Source organism: Myxine glutinosa, chromosome 8 (assembly GCF_964187855.1).
Source record: "Myxine glutinosa chromosome 8, kmMyxGlut1.1, whole genome shotgun sequence".
In the NCBI taxonomy this organism is placed as follows: Eukaryota; Metazoa; Chordata; class Myxini; order Myxiniformes; family Myxinidae; genus Myxine; species Myxine glutinosa.
The window spans coordinates 16,156,250-16,178,182 of NC_136268.1; the positions used below are offsets into that span (position 1 = coordinate 16,156,250).

The window sequence follows — 21,933 nt, forward strand, 5'->3', positions numbered from 1 at the left end:
CCCCAGCTCCAGGAGCCTCCTTTCCTCAAAAGCCGATAAAGGGGGCCCAAAACGTCGGTCACATTCGGGATGTAACGACCATAGAACTGAAGCAAACCGAGGTATGACTTCAATTCGGTCACATCTCGTGGAGAAGGAGCATCCTTGATAGCTCGGACTTTCTCATCTGTCGGGTGTAGACCCTCGGCATCAATCGTATGACCCAGGTACGTGACTGATGGCACCATAAACTTGCACTTGTCTCGACGCAAACGTAGGCCGGAGTCCGAAATCTTCTTCAGAACTCTCTCCAGGTTCTGTAGATGTTCCGCGTCCGTACGACCAGTCACCAGAATATCATCCTGGTAACAAACGACGTTGCGTTCGGCGGCAAACAAACTGTCCATGACACGCTGATAAATTCCAGGTGCAGATTTCACTCCAAAACTAAGTCGGTGGTACCTATACAACCCACGATGCGTGTTGATGGTAAGATACTGTTTCGAATTCTCGTCCAAGCAGAGCTGTAGATAGGCGGATTTGAGATCGAGTTTCGTAAAAGTCTTGCCTCCCGTGAGACGAGCATAGAGGTCTTCGATCCTCGGGATTGGATATTTATCCAATGAAGAACACCTGTTCACGGTCATTTTATAATCTCCACATATGCGGATGGACTGGTCCGATTTTATGACCGGAACGATGGGCGCCGCCCATTCGGCATACTGGATTTGCTCGATGATCCCCAGATTTTCAAGATGATCCAGTTCCTTGTCAATCCGCTCACGCAGGGTGAAAGGGACTGGGCGAGCCCTGCAAAATATAGGATTGGCATCCCGGTCAACCCTGAGTTTAGCCGTATGTCCTTTCAAGGTTCCAAGCTCATCCTTGAAGACATCCGGGTACGTATCCAGCACATTTTTGAGTGTGTATGCTGCGGTAGGAGAAACGTTGGCTGCCCGGAGTTGATGAATGCTTTCCCACTTCAGTCGAATTATGCTCAACCAGCTCCTGCCGAGTAAGGAAGGGCCCTTTCCAGGAATGACGATCAGGGGTAGGTGAAACTCACGGTTATCGTAGCCCACCATGACATCACATGTACCGCAGGGAACAATCTTCTCACCTGTATAGGTGGAGAGTCCATAGGTAGTAGGTTTCAGATGGGGTCGGTCAGCATCACTCCACAGGTTTGTGAAAACAGCATGGCTGATGAGCGAGACGGCCGCACCAGTGTCGACCTCCATTTGCAATGGTCGATTGTTGACGACAACATTGGCAAGAAGAGGGTCCCGCCTATGGTGAGAATCAATATGAAGCAGGTCATACGATTCTGAGTTGTCGGAAACAGTGCTCACCTGGTCAAGCTCGGGTTCCTCCGAACCGATAAACTGATGAATCTTGTCAGCAGCTTTTCCTTTTCCCGATTTGCGAGTGATGCAAGCTGGAGCAATATGGCCAGTTTTCGAACAGAAATGGCAGGTGGCATCTTTGAACCGACACGTCTCCGGAGGGTGCTTTCCGTTGCACCGAAAACAGTTGTTGTGGGTTTGAGACTGCACTGGCTTCTGACGAGGAGCCTTGTTCCAACGTTGTGGCTGAACATGATCCAACCGATTCACAGCAGGGCTGGTACCAGATGAGCGAGTGGCACCGATGCTTGTAGCGTTGCGTTCAGCACTTTCCATGGAAATGGCGGTGTCTCTGGCATTTTGGAACGTCAGTCTTCTCTCAGCAAGCAGGCGTCTACGAGTGCGGTCATCGGACATGCCAACCACCAGCAAATCACGAAGCATGTCATCGATCGTGTCCCCAAACTCACACAGATGTGACAGTTTTTTGAGGTGTGCAATGAAGTCTGCGATCGACTGACCTTGCTGCTGTCTGCACATGTAAAAATTAAACCGACACAGGATGACTGAAGGAGATGGGTTGCAATGTTCCTTCAAAGCGGCCTTGAGCTCTGCATACGTGAGCTCCTGGATTGTCCGAGGCCGAATCAGGTTTTTAACGAGTGTGAACGTCTCACCTCCGCAAACGGACAGGAAGACGGCCTTCATCCGGCCTTCGGTCGCAATGCCGTTCGCCTCGAAATAGAAAGACAACCGCTCAGAATACGTGTCAAAATCCCCCCCATGAGGGTCGAATTCATCGATATGGCCGAAAGATGTCATGGTCTAGATGTTTACCTTCGTCGCCATGTAAAGTATCTCGACAAACTGCGATCAATTGTCGTACGCGTTTATTCACTCTGCCGATCAAGGCCCGATTCACAGCAGCGCCATCCGAGCTCTGGCGTAGGGATACAACCCGGTCCCGGTGTAGGGATACAATGGTGAACATTTGCACTGCATACATGACAGTGACCCTCTGGAGTGTGGCTCATACCGAGTGATAAAGTTATTGGGGCATGGAATGAAGGTATTGGAAAGGGTGTTGGAGAGGAGGATAAGGAAGAAAGTGAAGATCGACGAAATGCAGTTTGGATTTATGCCAGGAAGAGGAATGACAGACGCGGTTTTTATTGTAAGGCAGTTGCAGGACAAGTACATGGAGAAGAGGAAGAAGTTGTTTCTTTGGTTTGTTGATCTGGAGAAAGCATTCGATAGGGTTCCACGCGATGTAGTGACATGGGCATTGAGGAAGTTAGGAGTGAAGGAATGGTTGATCAAAGTAGTGATGACAATGTACAAAAGAGCGCACATAGCTGTAAGGACGAAGGACGGGAACAGTGGTGAGTTTGAGGTGAAGGTGGGAGTGCATCAGTGGTTGGTACTAAGTCCACTACTATTTGTAGCTGTGATGGAGGTGCTGGCTCAGAACGTAAAGGAGGGTTTACCGTGGGAGTTGTTGTATGCAGATGATCTGGTGTTGATTGTGGAAAGTATGGATGGACTGAAGGAAAAGATGAACAAGTGGAAGGAATGTCTGGAGACAAAAGGTCTGAAGGTGAATATCGGAAAGACGAAGGTGATGGCAAGTGGTAAAGCATGTGGTGAGGTCGAAAGAACTGGGAAGTGGCTGTGTGCTGTGTGCAGGAAGGGTGTCAGAGTGAACTCCATTCAATATGCAATGTGTGCCGAGTGGGTTAATCAAAAATGTAGTGGTCTGAGAGGGTCATTTACCAGTGTGGCAGCTACATTCAAGTGTAAGGTGTGCACAGAGGGAGCTGCAGATGGAGGAAATGTTGAGTTGGATGTTGGAGACGGCATGAAGCTGGAAGGTGTGAAAACATTTTGCTACCTCGGAGACATGCTGAATGGAGAAGGTGGATCAGACACGGGAACGTTTGCTGGAGTGAGATGTGCATGAAAGAAGTTTCGGGAACTGAGTGGCATGCTGATGAGGAGGAGAGTGTCGCTGAAGCTGAAGGGAAAGGTGTATGCTGCATGTGTGAGAAGTGTTATGATTTATGGGAGCGAGACATGGGTAATGAACGTAGAGCAGCAACGAAGGCTGGAAAGGGTGGAAATGCGAATGGTTCGGTGGATGTGCGGAGTATCGTTGAGAGAGAGGAAGACAAATGATGAATTGTGAAAGATGATGGGAATATAGCCTGTGATTGATGCTGTGAAGAGGCACAGGTTGAGATGGTTTGGTCATGTGTTGAGGAAGTATGAAAGTGACTGGTTGAGAAGAGTGATGGAAATGAATGTAGAAGGAAGTAGAGGACGGGGAAGACCGAGAAAGACTTGGCTAAAGATGGTGGAAGAAGAAATGCAGGCAAGGGGGTTAACAAGGAGAGATGCAGAAAATATGGCAAAATGGAGAAGATTGTCATGGGGACCGCAAGGCTAACCCCCGCTCTCGCATGGAAAATGGCCTTACAATGCATGTTGTTGTTGTTGTTGTTGTTGTTGTTGTTGTCAGAATTGTGCTGCCATATGAATATTTATTTTTCTTTCCGTATGTTTATTTTTGGTTTGCCATTGAATCCTAAAAATGCTGCCGTATCTGTGCTCACCAATTTTTTAATAGCTGAAGGGAAGCTAGCAATTTATAAAACAAGGAAAGCTAATCTTCTTGCCAACCCTGATGCTGGCTCCAATGTTTTAACAGTTTTTAAGGCCCTTGCCATGGCCAGGCTGCGTGCAGAGTTTTATTCCTACCAAAACTTAAATCATTTAGATCTTTTTAAGCAAAAATGGTGTTACAAGAACGTACTGTGTAGTCTATTATGATCTCACCTTTTGATTTAATGGTGCACTTGTACTATTTTTGTCCCCCGTCGCACGGAATTAAACACGGAACACCTGAAGAAGCAGGCAGGAGCGAAAGGAGGACTATGGTTTTCCCCTCCGTCCGTGTGTCCGTCCGTCCGTCCGTCCGTGCGTGCATGTGTGCGTGCGTGCGTGCGGGCGTGTGTGCATGTGTGCATGCGTAAGCAAAGGACCGCATTCGAATTTGGTGTGTGGGTGCAACCCACGTCAAAATCCAAGATGGCCGCCACCATTTATGTCTGATGCCATGTATGTCTGAACCTTGTGAGCGAAATATCTTGAAAAATAAGCGAAGTACCAACTTCTAATCTGGTGTGTGGGTGTATCTAGGCACAAGGAAGTACGTCATTGAAAATTGGGTCGCCACGTCAAAATCCAAGATGGCCGCCACCATATATATGTCTGAACCTTGTGAGCGAAATATCTTGAAAAATAAACGAACTACTCACTTCTAATCTGGTGTGTGGGTGTATCTACGCACAAGGAAGAACGCCATTGAAAATTGATTCGCCACATCAAAACCCAAGCTGGCCGCCGCCATGTATGTCTGAACATTGTGAGCGGAATATCTTGAAAAATAAGCGAAGTACCAACTTCTAATCTGGTGTGTGGGTGTAACTACGCATAAGGAAGAACGCTATTGAAAATTGGGTCGCGACGTCAAAATCCAAGATGGCCGCCTCCATGTATGTCTGAACCTTGGGAAGGGGATTACTCTGACTCCACGAATTAACATTCCCAACGCGGAGGATACCGGTAATCCACAAACTAACATTCCCAACGAGGAGGAGGTAAACGTTAATGCACATCTTATTATTCCCAATGAGGGTGAAACCAGCAGCTCAACCTCCATTGTTAGTTCTCCTCTGCAAAGCGTTGCTATGGATACTGAGTCTAAATTTATGACGAATAAACGAAGAGTCGGATACTTTTGCAGAAAATTATCTGCCATGATCTTTCTTGGGAAAATCACATTTCCAAGCTGGCCTCCAAAGCCAGTCGCCGACTGGGCATCCTCCGTCGTGCGAAGTCCTTCCTCGGCACACCTGAGCTCCTCACCACATACAAGGCTTTCATCCGCAGCTCAATGGAATACTGTTCTCCCCTATGGGCCGGTGCTCCTGCCTCACACCTAGCTCGGCTTCACGCTGTTGAAACCAAAGCTTTCAGAATTATTGGAATCTCCCGCGATGAAGCTATCTCCGAGGGCATTTCACTCACTCACCGCAGGCAGGTAGGTGGTCTTTCTGTCTTCTACCGACTCCTCTCCGGCCTTGCACCCCCAGCTCTCTCTGTGCTCTGTCCCCCAAATATTCCTACAGGTCGCACAAGATCTGCCAGCAACCCTCTGATGGTTAAACTGCCGAAATCTCGGCTCTCTGCTCACCTTCACTCTTTCATTCCTCTTTTCTCCCGCCTCTGGAACAAACTCCCTCACTCCCTTCAATCCCACTCCTCCCTCCAGGTCTTTAAAACAGCTGTTCACCACCATCTCTTATCTTCCCCCATCCAAAACCTTGATCTTTTCTACCCCCGCTAATTCACCCCAGATTCACCTTGTTTGAAATTCCAACTTCTTTCCTGGAAGTCCTGGCCGTGTCCATATGTTTTATACCTCTCCCACCCCCCACCCCCTTCCCATGCCCCCCCCCAAAGCCCTCGCCCTCTCTCAGATCTCTCGATGTCTCCATGTCTCTCGGTCCCTGCTCTCAAATGTTGTGTTTGTGTCCTTCCCCCTCTCTCTCCATCTTGTCTACCGCTCCCGATGTTATATGTTTTTGTGTCGGTATGTCTTTCTGTGTGATTAATGTTCGCTCTTTCACGAGCCTCGATCTTGTATACAACAAAAAGAAAAAAAAGAAAAAAAAAAGAGCACCTGATGAGTCGTTAACACCAGGTGCTGTTAAAAAGGTTGTGCTCGATGTGCACACCTTCCGTGCAGAAACTCTTCAGGATACTGCTGAAATCTCAGTGCAAAACGTGGACCAATTAAATAAAACGGAACACCTGAAGAAGTGTAACGGGATTCAAACGGTACAACAAAGTGCTTCCATTTCCCGCACGGACGAGGGTGATGAGGTAAATATGGCTGACAGTGAGTCAGTGAATGGTATATCATCGATCCGACCACATGAAGGTGATCAAACTATGGTCCAACATAATTATGCCCATTTAGCAAATGAGGGTGTAAACGCAAATCCACAGGAGTGTGGAAACAATGATTTAACAACATTTGAGGAAAGTCGTAGTCAGGCTGCCGATGTTTCCCAAACCCAACACTCTGGGGACCCCCCAGACGCTGGCATACTTGTTCATAAAACAGGAATGGCTGAGGGTATTGACCAGGCCCCTTTGGGGCAATGTCTGACTTATCGGAATCAGAAGAGGATGTGGATGTGACGGTTCTATCACAATCAATGGTACAGACAGTGCATTCAGAAAGTATTCAGACCCCTTCACTTTTTTCACATTTTGTTATGTTGCAGCCTTTTGCTGAAATCGTTTAAATTCATTTTTCCCCTCATCAATCTACACTCAATACCCCATAATGGCAAAGAGAAAACAGGATTTTAGAAAATTTTGCAAATTTATTAAAAAGAAAAAACGGAAATATCACATTTACATAAGTATTCATACCCTTTGCTATGACACTAGAAATTTAGCTCGGGTGCCTCCCATTTCTCTTCATCATCTTTGAGATGTTTCTACACCTTGATTGGAGTCCACCTGTGGTAAATTCAATTGATTGGACATGATTTGGAAAGGCACACACCTGTCTATATAAGGTCTCACAGCTGACAATGCATATCAGAGCAAAAACCAAGCCATGAGGTCGAAGGAACTGCCTGCAGAGCTCAGAGACAGGATTGTGTCGAGGCACAGATCTGGGGAAGTCTACAAAAAAAATCTCTGCTGCATTGAAGGTTCCCAAGAGCACAGTGGCCTCCATAATTCTTAAATGGAAGAAGTTTGGAACAACCAGGAGTCTTCCTCGAGCTGGCCCCCCGGCCAAACTGAGCAATCGGGGGAGAAGGGCCTTGGTAAGAGAGGTGACCAAGAACCCAATGGTCACTCTGACTGAGCTCCAGAGATCCTGTGTGGAGATGGGAGAAACTTCCAGAAGGACAACCAAAACTGCAACACTCCACCTATCTGGGCTTTATGGCAGAGTGGCCAAACGGAAGCCCCTCCTCAGTGAAAGACACATGAAAGCCCACTTGGAGATTGCAAAAAAGCACCTAAAGGACTCTCAGACTGTGAGAAACAAGATTCTGCAAAAGCTTTAGCAAAAGAAAGGGTGAATAGAACAGAGAGAGGGTGTGAAAGAGCGGCAGAGCAGGCTTTTAGGACCAGTAGGCTGATGCCGTCTGGTCCATTTGCAGAATCAGAGTCGAGGTTTGACAGAAACTTCTCCACCTTGTCAGGAGAGAAGGACACAGAGTCCAGGAGCAGCTGCATATGACTGTGTAAGGTGTGTACAGAGAGAGATGGGTTTGGGACACAATATTTTGAAACAAACACTCAGTTGAGTTATTCAGTTTTTTCATGTGCGGTGTCACCTGTGCAGCATTTTGAGGTAAAGGAGGAGATGGAAGGGGACAAACACCAGAAACAGATTTGACCAGATGCCACCAGGATTTGGAGGAGGGAGACTGGACACACAAGATCTTCCATTTGGAGGAGGGAGAATAGAGGGTTCAGTCTTGAGAGGAGAGAGATATTGTTTCCTGGCTCTTCTGAGAGTAGACACACACTTGTTCCGAACTTTGTGGAAGGAAATGAGATTGCCCTCAGTTGGATTTTCCCCTCCATGAGACGAAGGCAAATTGTTTCAGGGCAACTGCCTCACCACAAGATTCAGTGTACCATGGACGGGAGGAAGGGTACGACAACTGAAGATGAGATGGACTCTATCTGTGCATGAGAGAGAGCAGTTTTCATTGGAAGAATTCCCAGGAAGAGTTGATGTCAGAGGCCGTAGAGACGACAGACCAGTCCAGATGATTGATGGCTGTTTGAAGAACATGCCAGTTGGCCTGAGTGAAATGCCAGACACATCAACGCTGAGGAGTCTTTCTGATAATGGCCAGAGAGATGTCCACTTCAAGAAGCAAATGATCAGAAAAACCGATTGGAGCAGAAGAAGAACAGCAGACATTTGCAGGGAAGTTAGTCATAACCAAGTCAAGCAGAGAAGATGTACGATTGATACGAGTCGACAAAAGGATTTGGTTATGTAATTTGATTCAAACAAATAGAAGAAAGTACAGATACATTCAAAGTACACCGCTCCAATTGCAAATAAATAAATATCCTCCAGGGCCCAGCATTTCCGGGAGCCTAGGGCTCCCGGCGATGCTGCCGTGCAGCACATAGAGAGTATTGGGAGGGAGAGATGTACAATAATTAATTGATTAATTGTGTAATTAAAATTAAACAATTGATTTGCCTTTGGCACCCTGCTCTCCTCACCAAACTCTCCTCTAATGGTATCTATGAAATCTCCACGCATGGCTTGTGGACTTCCTCTCCAGTCAAAGTCAAAGTGTGGCTCTAAATTCAATTCTCTCATCTCCCCTTCTTGTCCCGGCTGGAGTTCCACAAGGAAGTGTTCTGGGCCCTGTGCTTTTTCTGGTCTTCATCAATGATCTCTCCGACTCTCTGGAAAATCCTCTTTATCTCTTTGCTGATGACTCCACTCTCTGCCGCTCCATTCCTCATCCCTCAGATCGGCAGTCTGCAGCCTCCGCACTCTCTGCAGACCTGGACAAAATCACAGACTGGTCAAACAAGTGGAACATGTCTTTCAATCCTGACAAATCTCACACTCTTATGATGTCTCTCCGAAAAGACCGTCTGGGCAACCCTCCCATCTACTTTCTCAACCATCCTCTCCAAGAATTTCTGTCACCCAAGCTCTTGGGTCTCACAATCTGCCATGATCTTTACTGGGAAAAACAACTTTTCCAAGCTGGCCTCCAAAGCCAGTCGCCGACTGGGCATCCTCCGGCATGCGAGGTCCTTCCTTGGCACACCTGAGCTCCTCACCACATACAAGGCTTTCATCCGCAGCTCAATGGAATACTGTTCTCCCCTCTGGGCTAGTGCTCCTGCATCACACCTAGCTCGGCTTCACGCTGTTGAAACCAAAGCTTTCAGAATCATTGAAATCTCCCGTGATGAAGCTGATTGTGAGGGCCTTACACTTACTCACCTCAGGCAGGTAGGTGGTCTTTCTGTCTTCTACCGACTCCTCTCTGGCCAAGACCCCCCCCCCCCCAATCCTGTCTGTACTCTGTCCCCCAAATACTCCTACAGGTCACACAAGATCTGCCAGCAACCCTCTTCTGGTGAAACTGCCAAAATCAAGACTCTCTGCTCACCTTCACTCTTTCATTCCTCTTTTTCCCACCTCTGGAACAAACTCCCTCAATCTCTTCAATCCCACTCATCCCTCCAGATCTTTAAAACAGCTGTTCACCACCACCTCTTATCTTCCCCCATCCAAATCCTTGATCTGTTCTACCCCTGTTAATTCACCCACGATCCACTTTTCTGAAATACCGACTTCTTTCCTGGAAATCCCAGCTGTGTCCATGTGTTTTTTACCTTTCCCACCATCCACCCTCCTTCCTACGCCTCCTTCTCCCAAGCCCACTCCCTCACACAGATCTCCTGATGTCCCTGCTCTCAAATGTTGTACTCGTGTGCTTCCCCCTCTCTCACCATCTTGTCTTCCACTCCCTTTATTTTGTCTTTTGTGTCCGTTTTTTTTTTTTTGTCATTAATGTTAGCTCTTACATGAGCCTTGATCTTGTATAAAAAAAATCCTTTATGGCCACATCACTTGGTCACTATCATGTCCAAATATTAGCTTCCTAGCTCAAAAGGTGCTTGAGATATTGCCCAGATATAAAAGAAAATAAATAAATGTTTAATAATGAAAATAAATAAATAATAATCATAAAATAATAAAATAATTAACCAATCAGCTAATGGAATACCTAAACCACCACCGTTTTATCCGAATCTGTAACTGAAAAATTAATTAATTAATTAATTAATTGAATAATGAAATAATTAATCGATTAATTGATTGATCAATAAATCAAAAATAGCCTTTACAGCCAAATCACTTGGTCATTGTCGTGTCCAAATATCAGCTTCCAAGCTCAAAAGGTGCCTGAGATATTGCCCAGATGAGAAAGGAAATAAATAAGTACTGAATTAATCGATAATAATGAAATAACTAGTCAATTAATTGATTAATCAAAAAACAAAAATACAGTTTTTGCCAAAGTACTTGCTCACTATTGTGCCCAAATTTCAGCTTCCTAGATCAAAGGATGGCTGAGATATCGCCCGGACAAACAAACAAGAAAACAAACAAGAAAACAAACAAGAAAACAAACAAGAAAACAAGAAAACAAACAAGAAAACAAGAAAGCAAACAAACAAGAAAACAAGAAAACAAACAAGAAAACAATTAAGCAAACAAGCAACCAGAGTGATAACTGAGTACTCCCTTTCAGCGTGCGTCATTGCCGTGCCCCCTTTGGGGCCCGGCAATGACGTTATGCAGCGCCTGGAGATAGCATAGGAAAGGAGCGGTGTACAATAAATAAGTTCTTAACCCTTTGAGTACGGATGACGTCCAGTGCCGCAACCCGCGAAAACGTTTTGTGTATGGATGATGATATTACACGTCATCGACTATACCTATAAATAGATCGTCAGTACGTGGTTGCATTCCCGTACCAAAATGCCAAATCAATCCCATACCGGGGGTATTTTTATCAAAAAAAAAATTCCCTACTCAAAGGGTTAATTAATCGATAATAATGAAGTAATTGATCTATTTTTTAATTTATCAAAAATTAAAAATACCGTTTTTGTCAAGGCACTTGCTCACTATTGTGCCGAAATTTCAGCTTCCTAGCTCAAAGGATAGCTGAGATATCACACGGACAAACAAACAAGAAAACAAACAAGAAAACCAACAAGAAAACAAGAAAACAAACAAGAAAACAAGAAAGCAAACAAACAACCAGTGTGAAAACTGAGTACTCCCTTTTAGCGCGTGTCATCGCTGGGCCCTCTTCGTTACCCGGCAATGACGTCATGCGGCGCTTGGAGGTGGCATAGGAAAGGAGCGGTGTACAAGAAAGAGCAATCAGAGATTGCAGACCCTCCCAGGACGTGTTTTTAGTGATTTTGAAGGCTTTTGTGTTGAAACAAATGACCGATGATGTCATCTTTTTTTTTTTCTCCACCAATTTATTCCGAGATGGCGCTCAACAAATTTCATCTGATCGGATGAAATTTTGTACTTGTCGAATTATGGCGTCATAATGGAGGCACCTATGACATCATTATTAACATGTGTTTTTCCCCATGGAGAGTTCTTTACAATGAGATATGTCTCAATCGTTTCTATGCAGCACTTTCAGAGATATTGGGTGCAAAGTTTTTCGGTTTTTCGAAGATGGCGGCCGAACTACGTGACCGATGTCGTCATAATTATCATTAAAAAAACTTCTGCAGGTGGAGGTGCACTTGTGCTGAAAATTTCCTGTCAATCGGACCGACGGTTGCAGAGAAAATCATATTTATTCTGTGCGGGCAAACAAACAGACAGACAGACAGACGGACGAACAGACAGACAGACGAACGGACTCAAATGCAATACCCTCTCCTCTGGCGAGGGTAACAAGAAAGAAACCGTATTGAAAACCGAGTACTCCCTTTCAGTAGGCGTCATCGCCAGGCCCCTTCCTGCCTGGCAATGACGTCATGCAGTACCTGCAGATAAAATAGGAAAAGTGTGCGGTGTATAAAAAGAAAAATCATAGGATAAGGAAGAAGGTTTTGTAACTTTCATTTTAAAATGAAAATGTACGAAGGAATATCATTACGCACCTGCAGTTCACCGATGGACGAGAGCAGGCCGGCACCATATACCCTGAACTGTCCTTCTTGCTTACAAAGTCCAAATTCCACAGTAAAGAAATAACACTAAAAGGGAGGAAAGCATACATCGGTGGAGATGATAGTTGGAAATGACCACAATTTTGAAACGAGCCAAATCCATCTCCAAAAATCGGGCATTCAAGCTCATTTGACAAGCGACTCTTTAAACTACAGAATCACTCACTCGGCACAACTCCTTATATCCGAAAGGTATTATGGTACAGAGACAGCAACAACCAGGTAAGAGTATTGATAGACTCCACAGTGCTTCTCAACCTTTACCAACGTCATTCACCCTCGTCAAGTGGTTCCAAAAAAACTCATTTACTCCTTTCGTAAGTAATGGATTCAATCACAACGATTTGAAAATGAAATAGGAGGAAATACTCTGACGGTTGGATGACAAATGATGATTAAAGTGGAACCTTTATTTTCATACTAATGAACAAGATGTCATGCCAGAACAAGATACAAGTCAACCAAATCGGCCTACACACACAGTCATCATCGATTTCATGTCCACACTTGGATCGACACATTTAGACAATGAGAAGCAAGGCAATCCTCTGATCTGCTCCACAGAATCCTGCATCCTTTCCTCACAAATCTCCTTCATCTACATTCTACAACTAATCCTGATGTCTTCTCTGCTCCTACATTTTGGTCCACGATGGCATGATAGCATGAAGTGATGGACGTTTCGAGGGTCCTCAGCATCTGAGGATCGAGGTCCAGGAGAGCATTCCACTTCTTCGTTTTGATCTCGTCTAATGCTGAGAATTCCTTCTCTGAAAGTTTGTGGTGGCCATGCGAACAAGGATAGACATGGCTTTCTCTACCAGGCCCGGTATTCAGGAAATTGAATCAGAGATACCCAAAAGTCCCCGTAGTAGTCAAATGTAGTAAAGGAAGATTTCTGCACGAAATCCATGTGCAAATCAAGAAATGACTCCGTGAGGTGTCCTAGTTGAGCCTTTTCATGTGCTCGGACACAAGGCGATTCACGATCCGCATCGTTTCCTTCAGAGATTTAGCCTCATGTTCGGTAAAGTACAGTCTCAGATTTTCCCCCCGCAGCTCGAGATGAAGGAGACCGATGTCCTCCATCTTCTCTTCCAAAGTAGGAGCTCTTTCCTCCCACTCACCCTGCTTCAGGAAGTTGTCAAGTGGGACGAATTCAGCAAAGTTCTTCTCTACAACGTGACCTTTCCACAAATCAATTTTCAGTTTGATGCCTTCAGTCTTCCCTGTAATTTGAAAGATGTCCACACCTTTTTCCCTGGATCAACAGGTTCAAATTGTTCACGTGTTCAAATATGGAGGACAAGTAATTCAGTCTGGCAAGCTAATAGTCATCCTGAAACTTCGAAGCCTTCTCTCTGTCTTCTTACAAGAAGTGTGCACAATCATTATTGAACCGTCTCATCGATGTTTAACCATTAACGGGATAAGGCTTTGCCTGAAAATCGCAGTTTGGATGCTTTGCAGGCATGGTGTTGCATTATTGGGTACACCATTCTTTGTGAGGGCACATTAAACTGGCTACAAGCACTTGCTTTGACAGGGAAACCAAGGAAACGATGTGGATCGTGAATCGCTTTGTGTCCAAGCAAATGAAAAGGCTCAACTAGGGCAACTCACGGAGTCATTTATTGATTTATACACGGATTTCTTGCAGGAATCTTCCTTCATTACATTCGACTACTACGGGGACTTTTGGGTATCTCTGATTCAATTTCCTGAATACCTGGCCCTGGTAGAGAAAGCCATGTCTATCCTTGTTCACATGGCCACCACAAACTTTCAGAAAAGGGATTCTCAGAATTAGTCAAGATCAAAACGAAGAGGTGGATTGCTCTCCTGGACCTCAATCCGCTGATGCGGAGAGTCCTGGAAACATCCATCGCTCGATGCTATCATGCCATGGTGGACCAAAATGTAGGAGCAGAGAAGACCTCAGGATTAGTTGTAGAATGTAGATGAAGGAGATTTGTGAGGAAAGGATGCAGGATTCTGTGGAGCAGATCAGAGGATTGCCTTGCTTCTCATTGTCTAAATGTGAGTCGATCCAAGTGTGGACATGAAATCGATGATGACTGTGTGTGTAGGCCGATTTGGTTGACTTGTATCTTGTTCTGGCATGACATCGTGTCCTTTTTTTTTTGGCTCCAGAGTGGAGACTCGTGAAAGAGCGGACACATTAAACACGAAAACATGCACGGACAAGATGGGGAGTGAGAGGGAAGCACACAAGCACAACAGGAGTAGAGAACATGGACATCGGTGGATCTGTGGAAGGGAGAGGGCTGGGGAAGAAGGGGAGGGCCACGAATAGGAATTTGGCTACTACTACAAAGTAGTGTTTGGCCACTACGAGGAATTTCAGGAAAGAAGTTGGAGATTGAAAGAGGTGGATTTGGGGTGAATTCACGCGGTTAGAAAAGATCAAGGTTTTGGAAGGGGGAGGATAAGAGATGGTGGTGAACAGCTGTTTTAAAGACCTGGAGGGAGGAGTGGGATTGAAGAGAGTGTGGGGGTTTGTTCCAGAGGTGGGAAAAAGAGGAACGAAAGAGTGAAGGTGAGCAGCGAGTCTTGATTTTGATAGTTTCACCATAAGAGAGTTGCTGGCAGATCTTGTGCATCCTGAAGGAATATTTCGGGGACAGAGCACAGACAGAGCAAGGAGAGCAAGGGCAAAGAGGAGTCGGCAGAAGACAGAAAGACCACCAACCTGCCTGCGGTGATGGAGAGAAAGGCCCTCACAATCAGCTTCATCGCGGGAGATTCCAATGATTCTAAAAGCTTTGGTTTCTACAGCGTGAAGCCGAGCTAGGTGTGAGGCAGGAGCACCGGCCCAGAGGGGGGTTACAGTATTCCATTGAGCTGCGGATGAAAGCCTTGTATGTGGTGAGGAGCTCAGGTGTGCCAAGGAAGGACTTCGCACGATGGATGATGCCCAGTGGGCGACTGGCTTTGGAGGCCAGCTTGTGAATGTGGTTTTCCCAGAAAATATCATGGCAGATAGTGAGACCCAAAAGCTTGAGTGACAGAACTCCTTCAAGAGGATTTTTGGGAAAGTATATGGGAGGGTTGTCCAGACAGTCTTTTCGGAGAGACATAGTGAGAGTGGGAGATTTGTCAGGATTGAAAGACATGTTCCACTTGCTTGGCCAGTTTGTGATTTTATCCATGTCTGCAGAGAGTGAAGATGATGCTGCCTGCCGATCTGAGGGATGAGATATGGAGAGGCAGAGAGTGGGGTCATCAGCAAAGAGATAGAGTGGATTTTCCAGAGAGTCAAAGAGATCATTGAAGAAGGCCAAAAAAACACAGGGCCCAGAACACAACCTTGGGGAACTCCAGCCTGAACAGGAAGGGGAGATGAGAGAATTCCATTGAGTGCCACACGTTGACTGCAACGATCCACGTCGTTTCCTTCGTTTCCAAACGAGTGCTTGTAGCCAGTTTTATGTGCCCTCACAAGGTCGAGGCAGTCGGCAAGCCATCCGTGGAGGTTTCTTTGGATACCATAAGAGGAGAGTTAGGTGAGCAGAACGGGATGCCAGACCATATCAAAGGCATGAGATATGTCAAGGGAGACAGCTCTCATTTCCTGTTTGGCATCGAGGACCTCCATCCATTGTTGAGACAGCAAAAGCGGCATGTCCAGAGTAGAGTGACCTGGTCTGAATCCAAATTGATGATCAGAGATCAAGCCATTGGAGAAGAGGAAGGATTTGATACCTGAAGCGATGATGGATTCCATGACCTTGCTGATGATTTGGAGCAGGCTGATTGCTATGTCGTTGCAAGGATCTGTTTTTGCACCTTTTTGGGTAAAGCGGAAATGTTGGCTGATTTCCAAGCTGATGGAAGATGACCTTGAGCAAAAGAGAGGGCGAAGAGAATGGAGAGAGGGTGAGATAGAGTGGCAGAGCATGATTTTAGGACCCGTGGCCTGATGCTGTTTGGTCCAGTTGCAGAATCGGAGTCGAGATTTGACGGAAACTTCACCTTCTCAGAAGAGAAGGACACAGGGCACAGGAGCAGCATTACTGGGTAAGGTGGGTACAGATGGGTTTGGGCACAAGATTTTGAGGCAAACACAGAGTTGAGGCATTCGGCTTTTTCACGTGCGGTATCAGCTGTGTAGCCCTTTGAGGTAAGGGGGGGGGGGGGGGGGGATGGAAGGGGAACAAACACCAGAAACAGATTTGACCAGACACCACCAGGATTTGAAGGAGGGAGACAGGTTTGATAGTTCAGTCTTGAGAGTAGAGAGATAGTGCTTCCTGGCTCTCCTGAGGGTAGACACACACTTGTTCCAGGCTTTGTGAAAGGAACGGAGATTGCCTTCAGTTTGTTTTGCCTTCCAGGAGGCGAAGGCAAGTTGTTTCAGGGCAACTACCTCACCTCAAGATTCAGTGTACCATGGACGGGAGGGAAGGGTGTGACAACTGCAGAAGAGATGGGATAACTCTGTGCATGAGAGAGAGAGAGCAGTTTACTTTGGAAGAATTCCCAGAATGAGTTGATGTCAGAGGCAGTAGAGATGGGAGACCAGTCCAGATGATTGATGACTGCTTGAAGACCATGCCAGTTGGCCTGAGTGAAATGCCAGACTCGTCGAAGCTGAGGAGGCTCTCTGAGAATGGCCAGAGAGATATCCACTTTAACAAGGAAATGGTCAGATGAACTGATTGGAGCAGAAGAGGAGCAGCAGACACTTGCATGGAAGTTTGTCAAAACCAAGTCGAGAAGAGAAGATACAACATTGACTGAGATCCGGGTCGGGAAATTGACAGATTGTGTAATTCCCAGTGAGTCGCAGAAGTCCTTTCCTGAGGTGCCTTGGCTGGTGAGAGAGGTACCCACACCCAGCCAGCTGGTATGATGGCAGTTGAAGTCACCACATATGAGGAGAGAGAGTTTGGATGAGTAGGTAGAAGTTGGTCCATGTTGTCAGACAGCGAGATGTAAATGGAGTAATCACTGTTTGGTGGACGGTACTTTACACAAATGAACAAAAGGTGGGAGCGGAGAGGAAGCTGTAGCCAGAGGTACTCCTGTGGGTGGGGTGGAGAGAGGGCAGTGCATAGAGAGTGAGGAAGAGAGTTTTTGATAAAGATAGCAACCCCACCACCTAGACGAGGCTTAGGTCTATCACACCAGAGGAGGGAGTAACCAGGAAGAGATATTAAGGAATCAGAGACATCTTGAAGGAGGAAAGTTTCTGTTAAGCAGATCAAGTCTGGTTTGTCTGAAGCAACCTGTATGGAGAGATCATTCAGGTTTGAGCGAAGGCCCTGGATGTTTGAGGTCCATGCCGTTAAGGAAGAGGGAGGGGGAGCATCGGATGCAGGACAAGGGAGCGGAGGGGTATGGAAAGATGAGGGAGGAGAGGGGAGGTAGGGAGAGCTGTAGACCCTGTGTCAGAGATTGCAGGAGAGTTTGGAGAAGGGGAAGGATGAGGAGGACAAAAGGTTTGATGGTGATGGGATGAGGCACAGTGAGGTGTTGTTTGAGGGATGGCAGAGTGAAATAGAAGGTTAGAGGATGTGGAGGGATTAGTTGGAAGGGAGAGGAAGTGGGGAGGAGGGAACTTTGATGATGAAGGGTGAGAGGGGAGAATTGAAGAAAAATGGTGAGGGGGGGTTTTGAAGGGGAGGAGTGAGGGGGAGATTTGAGGTGGAGGGGTGAGGGGGGGAAATTTGAGGAGGAGTGATGAAGGGGGAGATTTGAGGGGGAGGATTGAGGAGGGAAATTTGAGGGGGAGTGGTGAGGAGGAATATTTGAGGGAGAGGGGTGATGGGAGAAATTTGAGAGGGAGGGGTGATGGGGAAGATTAGAAGGGGAGGGATGAATAGGGAGTTTTGAAGGGGAGTGTTAAGTTGGGAGTTTTGAAGGAGAGGGGTGAGGGGGATTTGATGGGGAGGGGTGAGGAGGGAGATTTGAAAAGTTTTGAATGATTAAAGAAAATCGAACATTTATTCCAGAATGGGTTTCTTGAGATATTCAAATCAGAAATCCGTTTGAGAACATTTGAGGAGGGGTGGAATGAAAGTGAGTTAAGAGAATGAAGAAAGGAAGAATTGTACGAGATTGAAAAATTTTTTGTGATGGAAAGATTTAATGAGCAAAGTGATTACAGCCTTTTGAACAGGAAGAAAAAAGCGAGTTAAGTATACAAATGAATACAGTTCAACACATGGACACAGGCAGGGGAGGGGAAGAGAAAATTGAATTATTATTATAATTTTTATTTTTTTTGTATTTAAGACATCAAACAAAGGGTAAGAGGTTAGGGGGGAAAGGAGGGGGTGAAAAAAATCCAGAAAGAGATCGAACGTGAATAACAAAAGATCATAAGAGGCGACTGGGCAGGCCCCGAGGCTAACCAGGCCCCAAACACGACCAAACTGACCGACTAATACACAATTGCGCACGACATACAAAACACGATCGAACCAGAAACACAGCAGACACGTACACAGCAAAACAAAACACATAACTTTGAGAAAAAAAACAACTTAACGTCGATCGACGTGGCCAAGCTCTGACGACACATAACCTCACCCGGGGAACCGGAAGCGGAAGTCTTGAGAAGGTTGAGAGACGTTGGTAAAGGTTGAGACGCAATGGTCTGGGTTGATGTAGGAATAAAACAAGAAGTCATTTTTACTCATTACGTACCGTGGCAAGATTCTTTACATCTTCATCGGAAGCTCCAAGAGAAGCAAGTCCGAGCTCTTGGCTGAATTGCGCAAAGCTTGGCTCCGCAAGCAGTGGCACATGGCCCAAAAGCTCGTGGCATGTGTCTCTGCAAACCCAGATCAAGGGACAAGAATTCGTGGCACACACAGTCCTTCCAAGAAAATGGACACGTAATGAAAATGAAACAAATGGTCAATCGGTTCAATTTCAACTGTGCCACACATACACTTCCTGAAGTAAGGTTCAATCATGGACAAGAGTTTTAGACTTGGCTATGAAGTTAAAAGTTAAACACAGGACAAAGCAAAACTTTTGATTTTTTTTCTTTGTAAAGAGTCGGGTCAACAAGGGGTGGTAGGAGAGGCGGGATGGGGATAATGTGTGAAAATGGGGAGAGTATGGGGAATTGGAAATGGAAGGATAGTTTATTGGAAAAAAGTGAATGCTAGGGTAAAGGTAAGGGTATGGTGTGTGTGTGTGGGAGGAGGTGGAGGAGGGAGTGAGGAGTGGGTCTAATTTCCACAATTGTTCAAGTGTAGGGCCCAATTGACGACGTTTTAGAGTTAGACACGTGTAGAATCGCTAATCGTGTGATGATCACCTGCTTAAGGTTAGTCACGAATCGCTGAAGAGTGATTATCTAATGCGTGATCAAAACCTAATCGCAAGTACTGAACAAGTCAGGAGACGACGATGGTTCACGAGCGAGCGGTATTCAATGACAAAGGACGGACTATAACCGAAACAGGCCCAGACAGGCCAGGCCCAAAAATGTCAAAACGAAGATTACCGACCTTGAAATGAGATAGAAAATAATGTATAGTCAGTTATGAGGTAAGTTAGCTCCACAATACCGAAAATTCGGTTCAATTCTGACAACTTTGAAAATTTGACCTTTGTGACCTTCAAAGGTCAAAGGTCGAAGAATCAGAAATTTGTTGGAAAACTTGTATTTCATGATGTATGTGATAATATAAGATCATGTACGACAATTCACCCTATCAGGAAGCGAACAATGTAATAAAACCATCAAAAATCGACTTTTCTAAATTTCGTGACCTTGTGACCTTGACCTTGGGGCGAAAATGAAAAATCGAGCTTCGTGGGACTGGACACGTGACATTGGCCTAACCAAATACCGAAACCGCTGTCAGATTCCACCAAACCCCTCGGAGAAGATGTAGCTTGAAATCTATTATCCCTTAAAAAGACATCTTTTTCGGGCGTGGCTCCGCCCACAATAGGCGCAATACGCCCACTCCAGGCAGGACACAACTATATCATAATATCAACCTCCCACCCAAGTTTCATCAAGATCGGATGATATCATCGGGTAGTTATGCTGCGGACAGTCACACAGACAGACAGACAGACAGACAGACAGACAGACAGACAGACGCAGACACATGACGAATATAGTGGTCACTTGATAACTCGTGAACCAATAACTCGTGAACCAAAAAGAAACCAACTTTTACACATCGGTGAGGACATGTTTAAGGGTGCATTTACGGCCTTGAAGCAAGCATTTCCTGGCTTTTCATTGGTAGTTTACATGGGACGTTTGCATGGCACGCCCAAAGTGTTGCAAGGCTTTTCATTTGTAGTTTACATGGACGTTTGCATGACATGCCCAAAGTGTTGCAAGGCTTTTCATTTGTAGTTTACATGGACGTTTGCATGACATGCCCAAAGTGTTGCAAGGCTTTTCATTTGTAGTTTACATGGACGTTTGCATGACATGCCCAAAGTGTTGCAAGGCTTTTCATTTGTAGTTTACATGGACGTTTGCATGACACGCCCAAAGTGTTGCAAGGCTTTTCATTTGTAGTTTACATGGACGTTTGCATGACATGCCCAGAGTGTTGCAAGGCTTTTCATTTGTAGTTTACATGGACGTTTGCATGACACGCCCAAAGTGTTGCAAGGCTTTTCATTTGTAGTTTACATGGACGTTTGCATGACATGCCCAAAGTGTTGCAAGGCTTTTCATTTGTAGTTTACATGGACGTTTGCATGACACACCCAAAGTGTTGCAAGGCTTTTCATTTGTAGTTTACATGGACGTTTGCATGACATGCCCAGAGTGTTGCAAGGCTTTTCATTTGTAGTTTACATGGACGTTTGCATGACATGCCCAGAGTGTTGCAAGGCTTTTCATTTGTAGTTTACATGGACGTTTGCATGACATGCCCAAAGTGTTGCAAGGCTTTTCAATGGTAGTTTACATTGGGACGTTTGCATGACACGCCCAAAGTGTTGCAAGGCTTTTCATTTGTAGTTTACATGGACGTTTGCATGACATGCCCAAAGTGTTGCAAGGCTTTTCAGTTGTGGTTTACATGGACGTTTGCATGACATGCCCAAAGTGTTGCAAGGCTTTTCAATGGTGGTTTACATGGGACGTTTGCATGACACGCCCAAAGTGTTGCAAGGCTTTTCATTTGTAGTTTACATGGACGTTTGCATGACATGCCCAGAGTGTTGCAAGGCTTTTCATTTGTAGTTTACATGGACGTTTGCATGACATGCCCAAAGTGTTGCAAGGCTTTTCATTTGTAGTTTACATGGACGTTTGCATGACATGCCCAAAGTGTTGCAAGGCTTTTCATTGGTAGTTTACATGGGACGTTTGCATGACATGCCCAAAGTGTTGCAAGGCTTTTCATTTGTAGTTTACATGGACGTTTGCATGACATGCCCAAAGTGTTGCAAGGCTTTTCATTTGTAGTTTACATGGGACGTTTGCATGACACGCCCATAGGGTTGCATGGCTTTTCATTGGTAGTTTACATGGGACGTTTGCTTGACACGCCCATAGAGAGCGGGTGCTTCTCCGAAGAAAATGCACCAATTAGTTTTTTTGGGGGGGTTTTTTTTATACAAGAATGAGGCTCGTGTAAGAGCTAACATTAATCACACAAAAAAAATGGACACATAAAACAAAATAAAGGGAGCAGGAGACAAGATGTGGAGAGAGACGGAAGCACACAAATGCAACAGTAGAGAACAGGGACATCGGGAGATCTGTGGGAGGGAAAGGGCTTGGGGGGAG

The 21,933-nt window shown here is 45.6% G+C and overlaps 1 protein-coding gene across 1 annotated transcript in view; it reads right to left on the reverse strand.

Moving 5' to 3' along the window:
- TPH1 (tryptophan hydroxylase 1) overlaps positions 1 to 21,933 on the reverse strand; it is a 74,103-nt gene that overhangs the window by 42,781 nt on the left and 9,389 nt on the right. Inside the window, exons 5-6 of the mRNA XM_078782954.1 lie at positions 18,858 to 18,984; positions 12,114 to 12,209 (exon numbers count right to left, since the gene is read on the reverse strand). Coding sequence (XP_078639080.1) covers positions 12,114 to 12,209; positions 18,858 to 18,984 — 223 coding nt within the window. The remainder of the gene's footprint in view (positions 1 to 12,113; positions 12,210 to 18,857; positions 18,985 to 21,933) is intronic.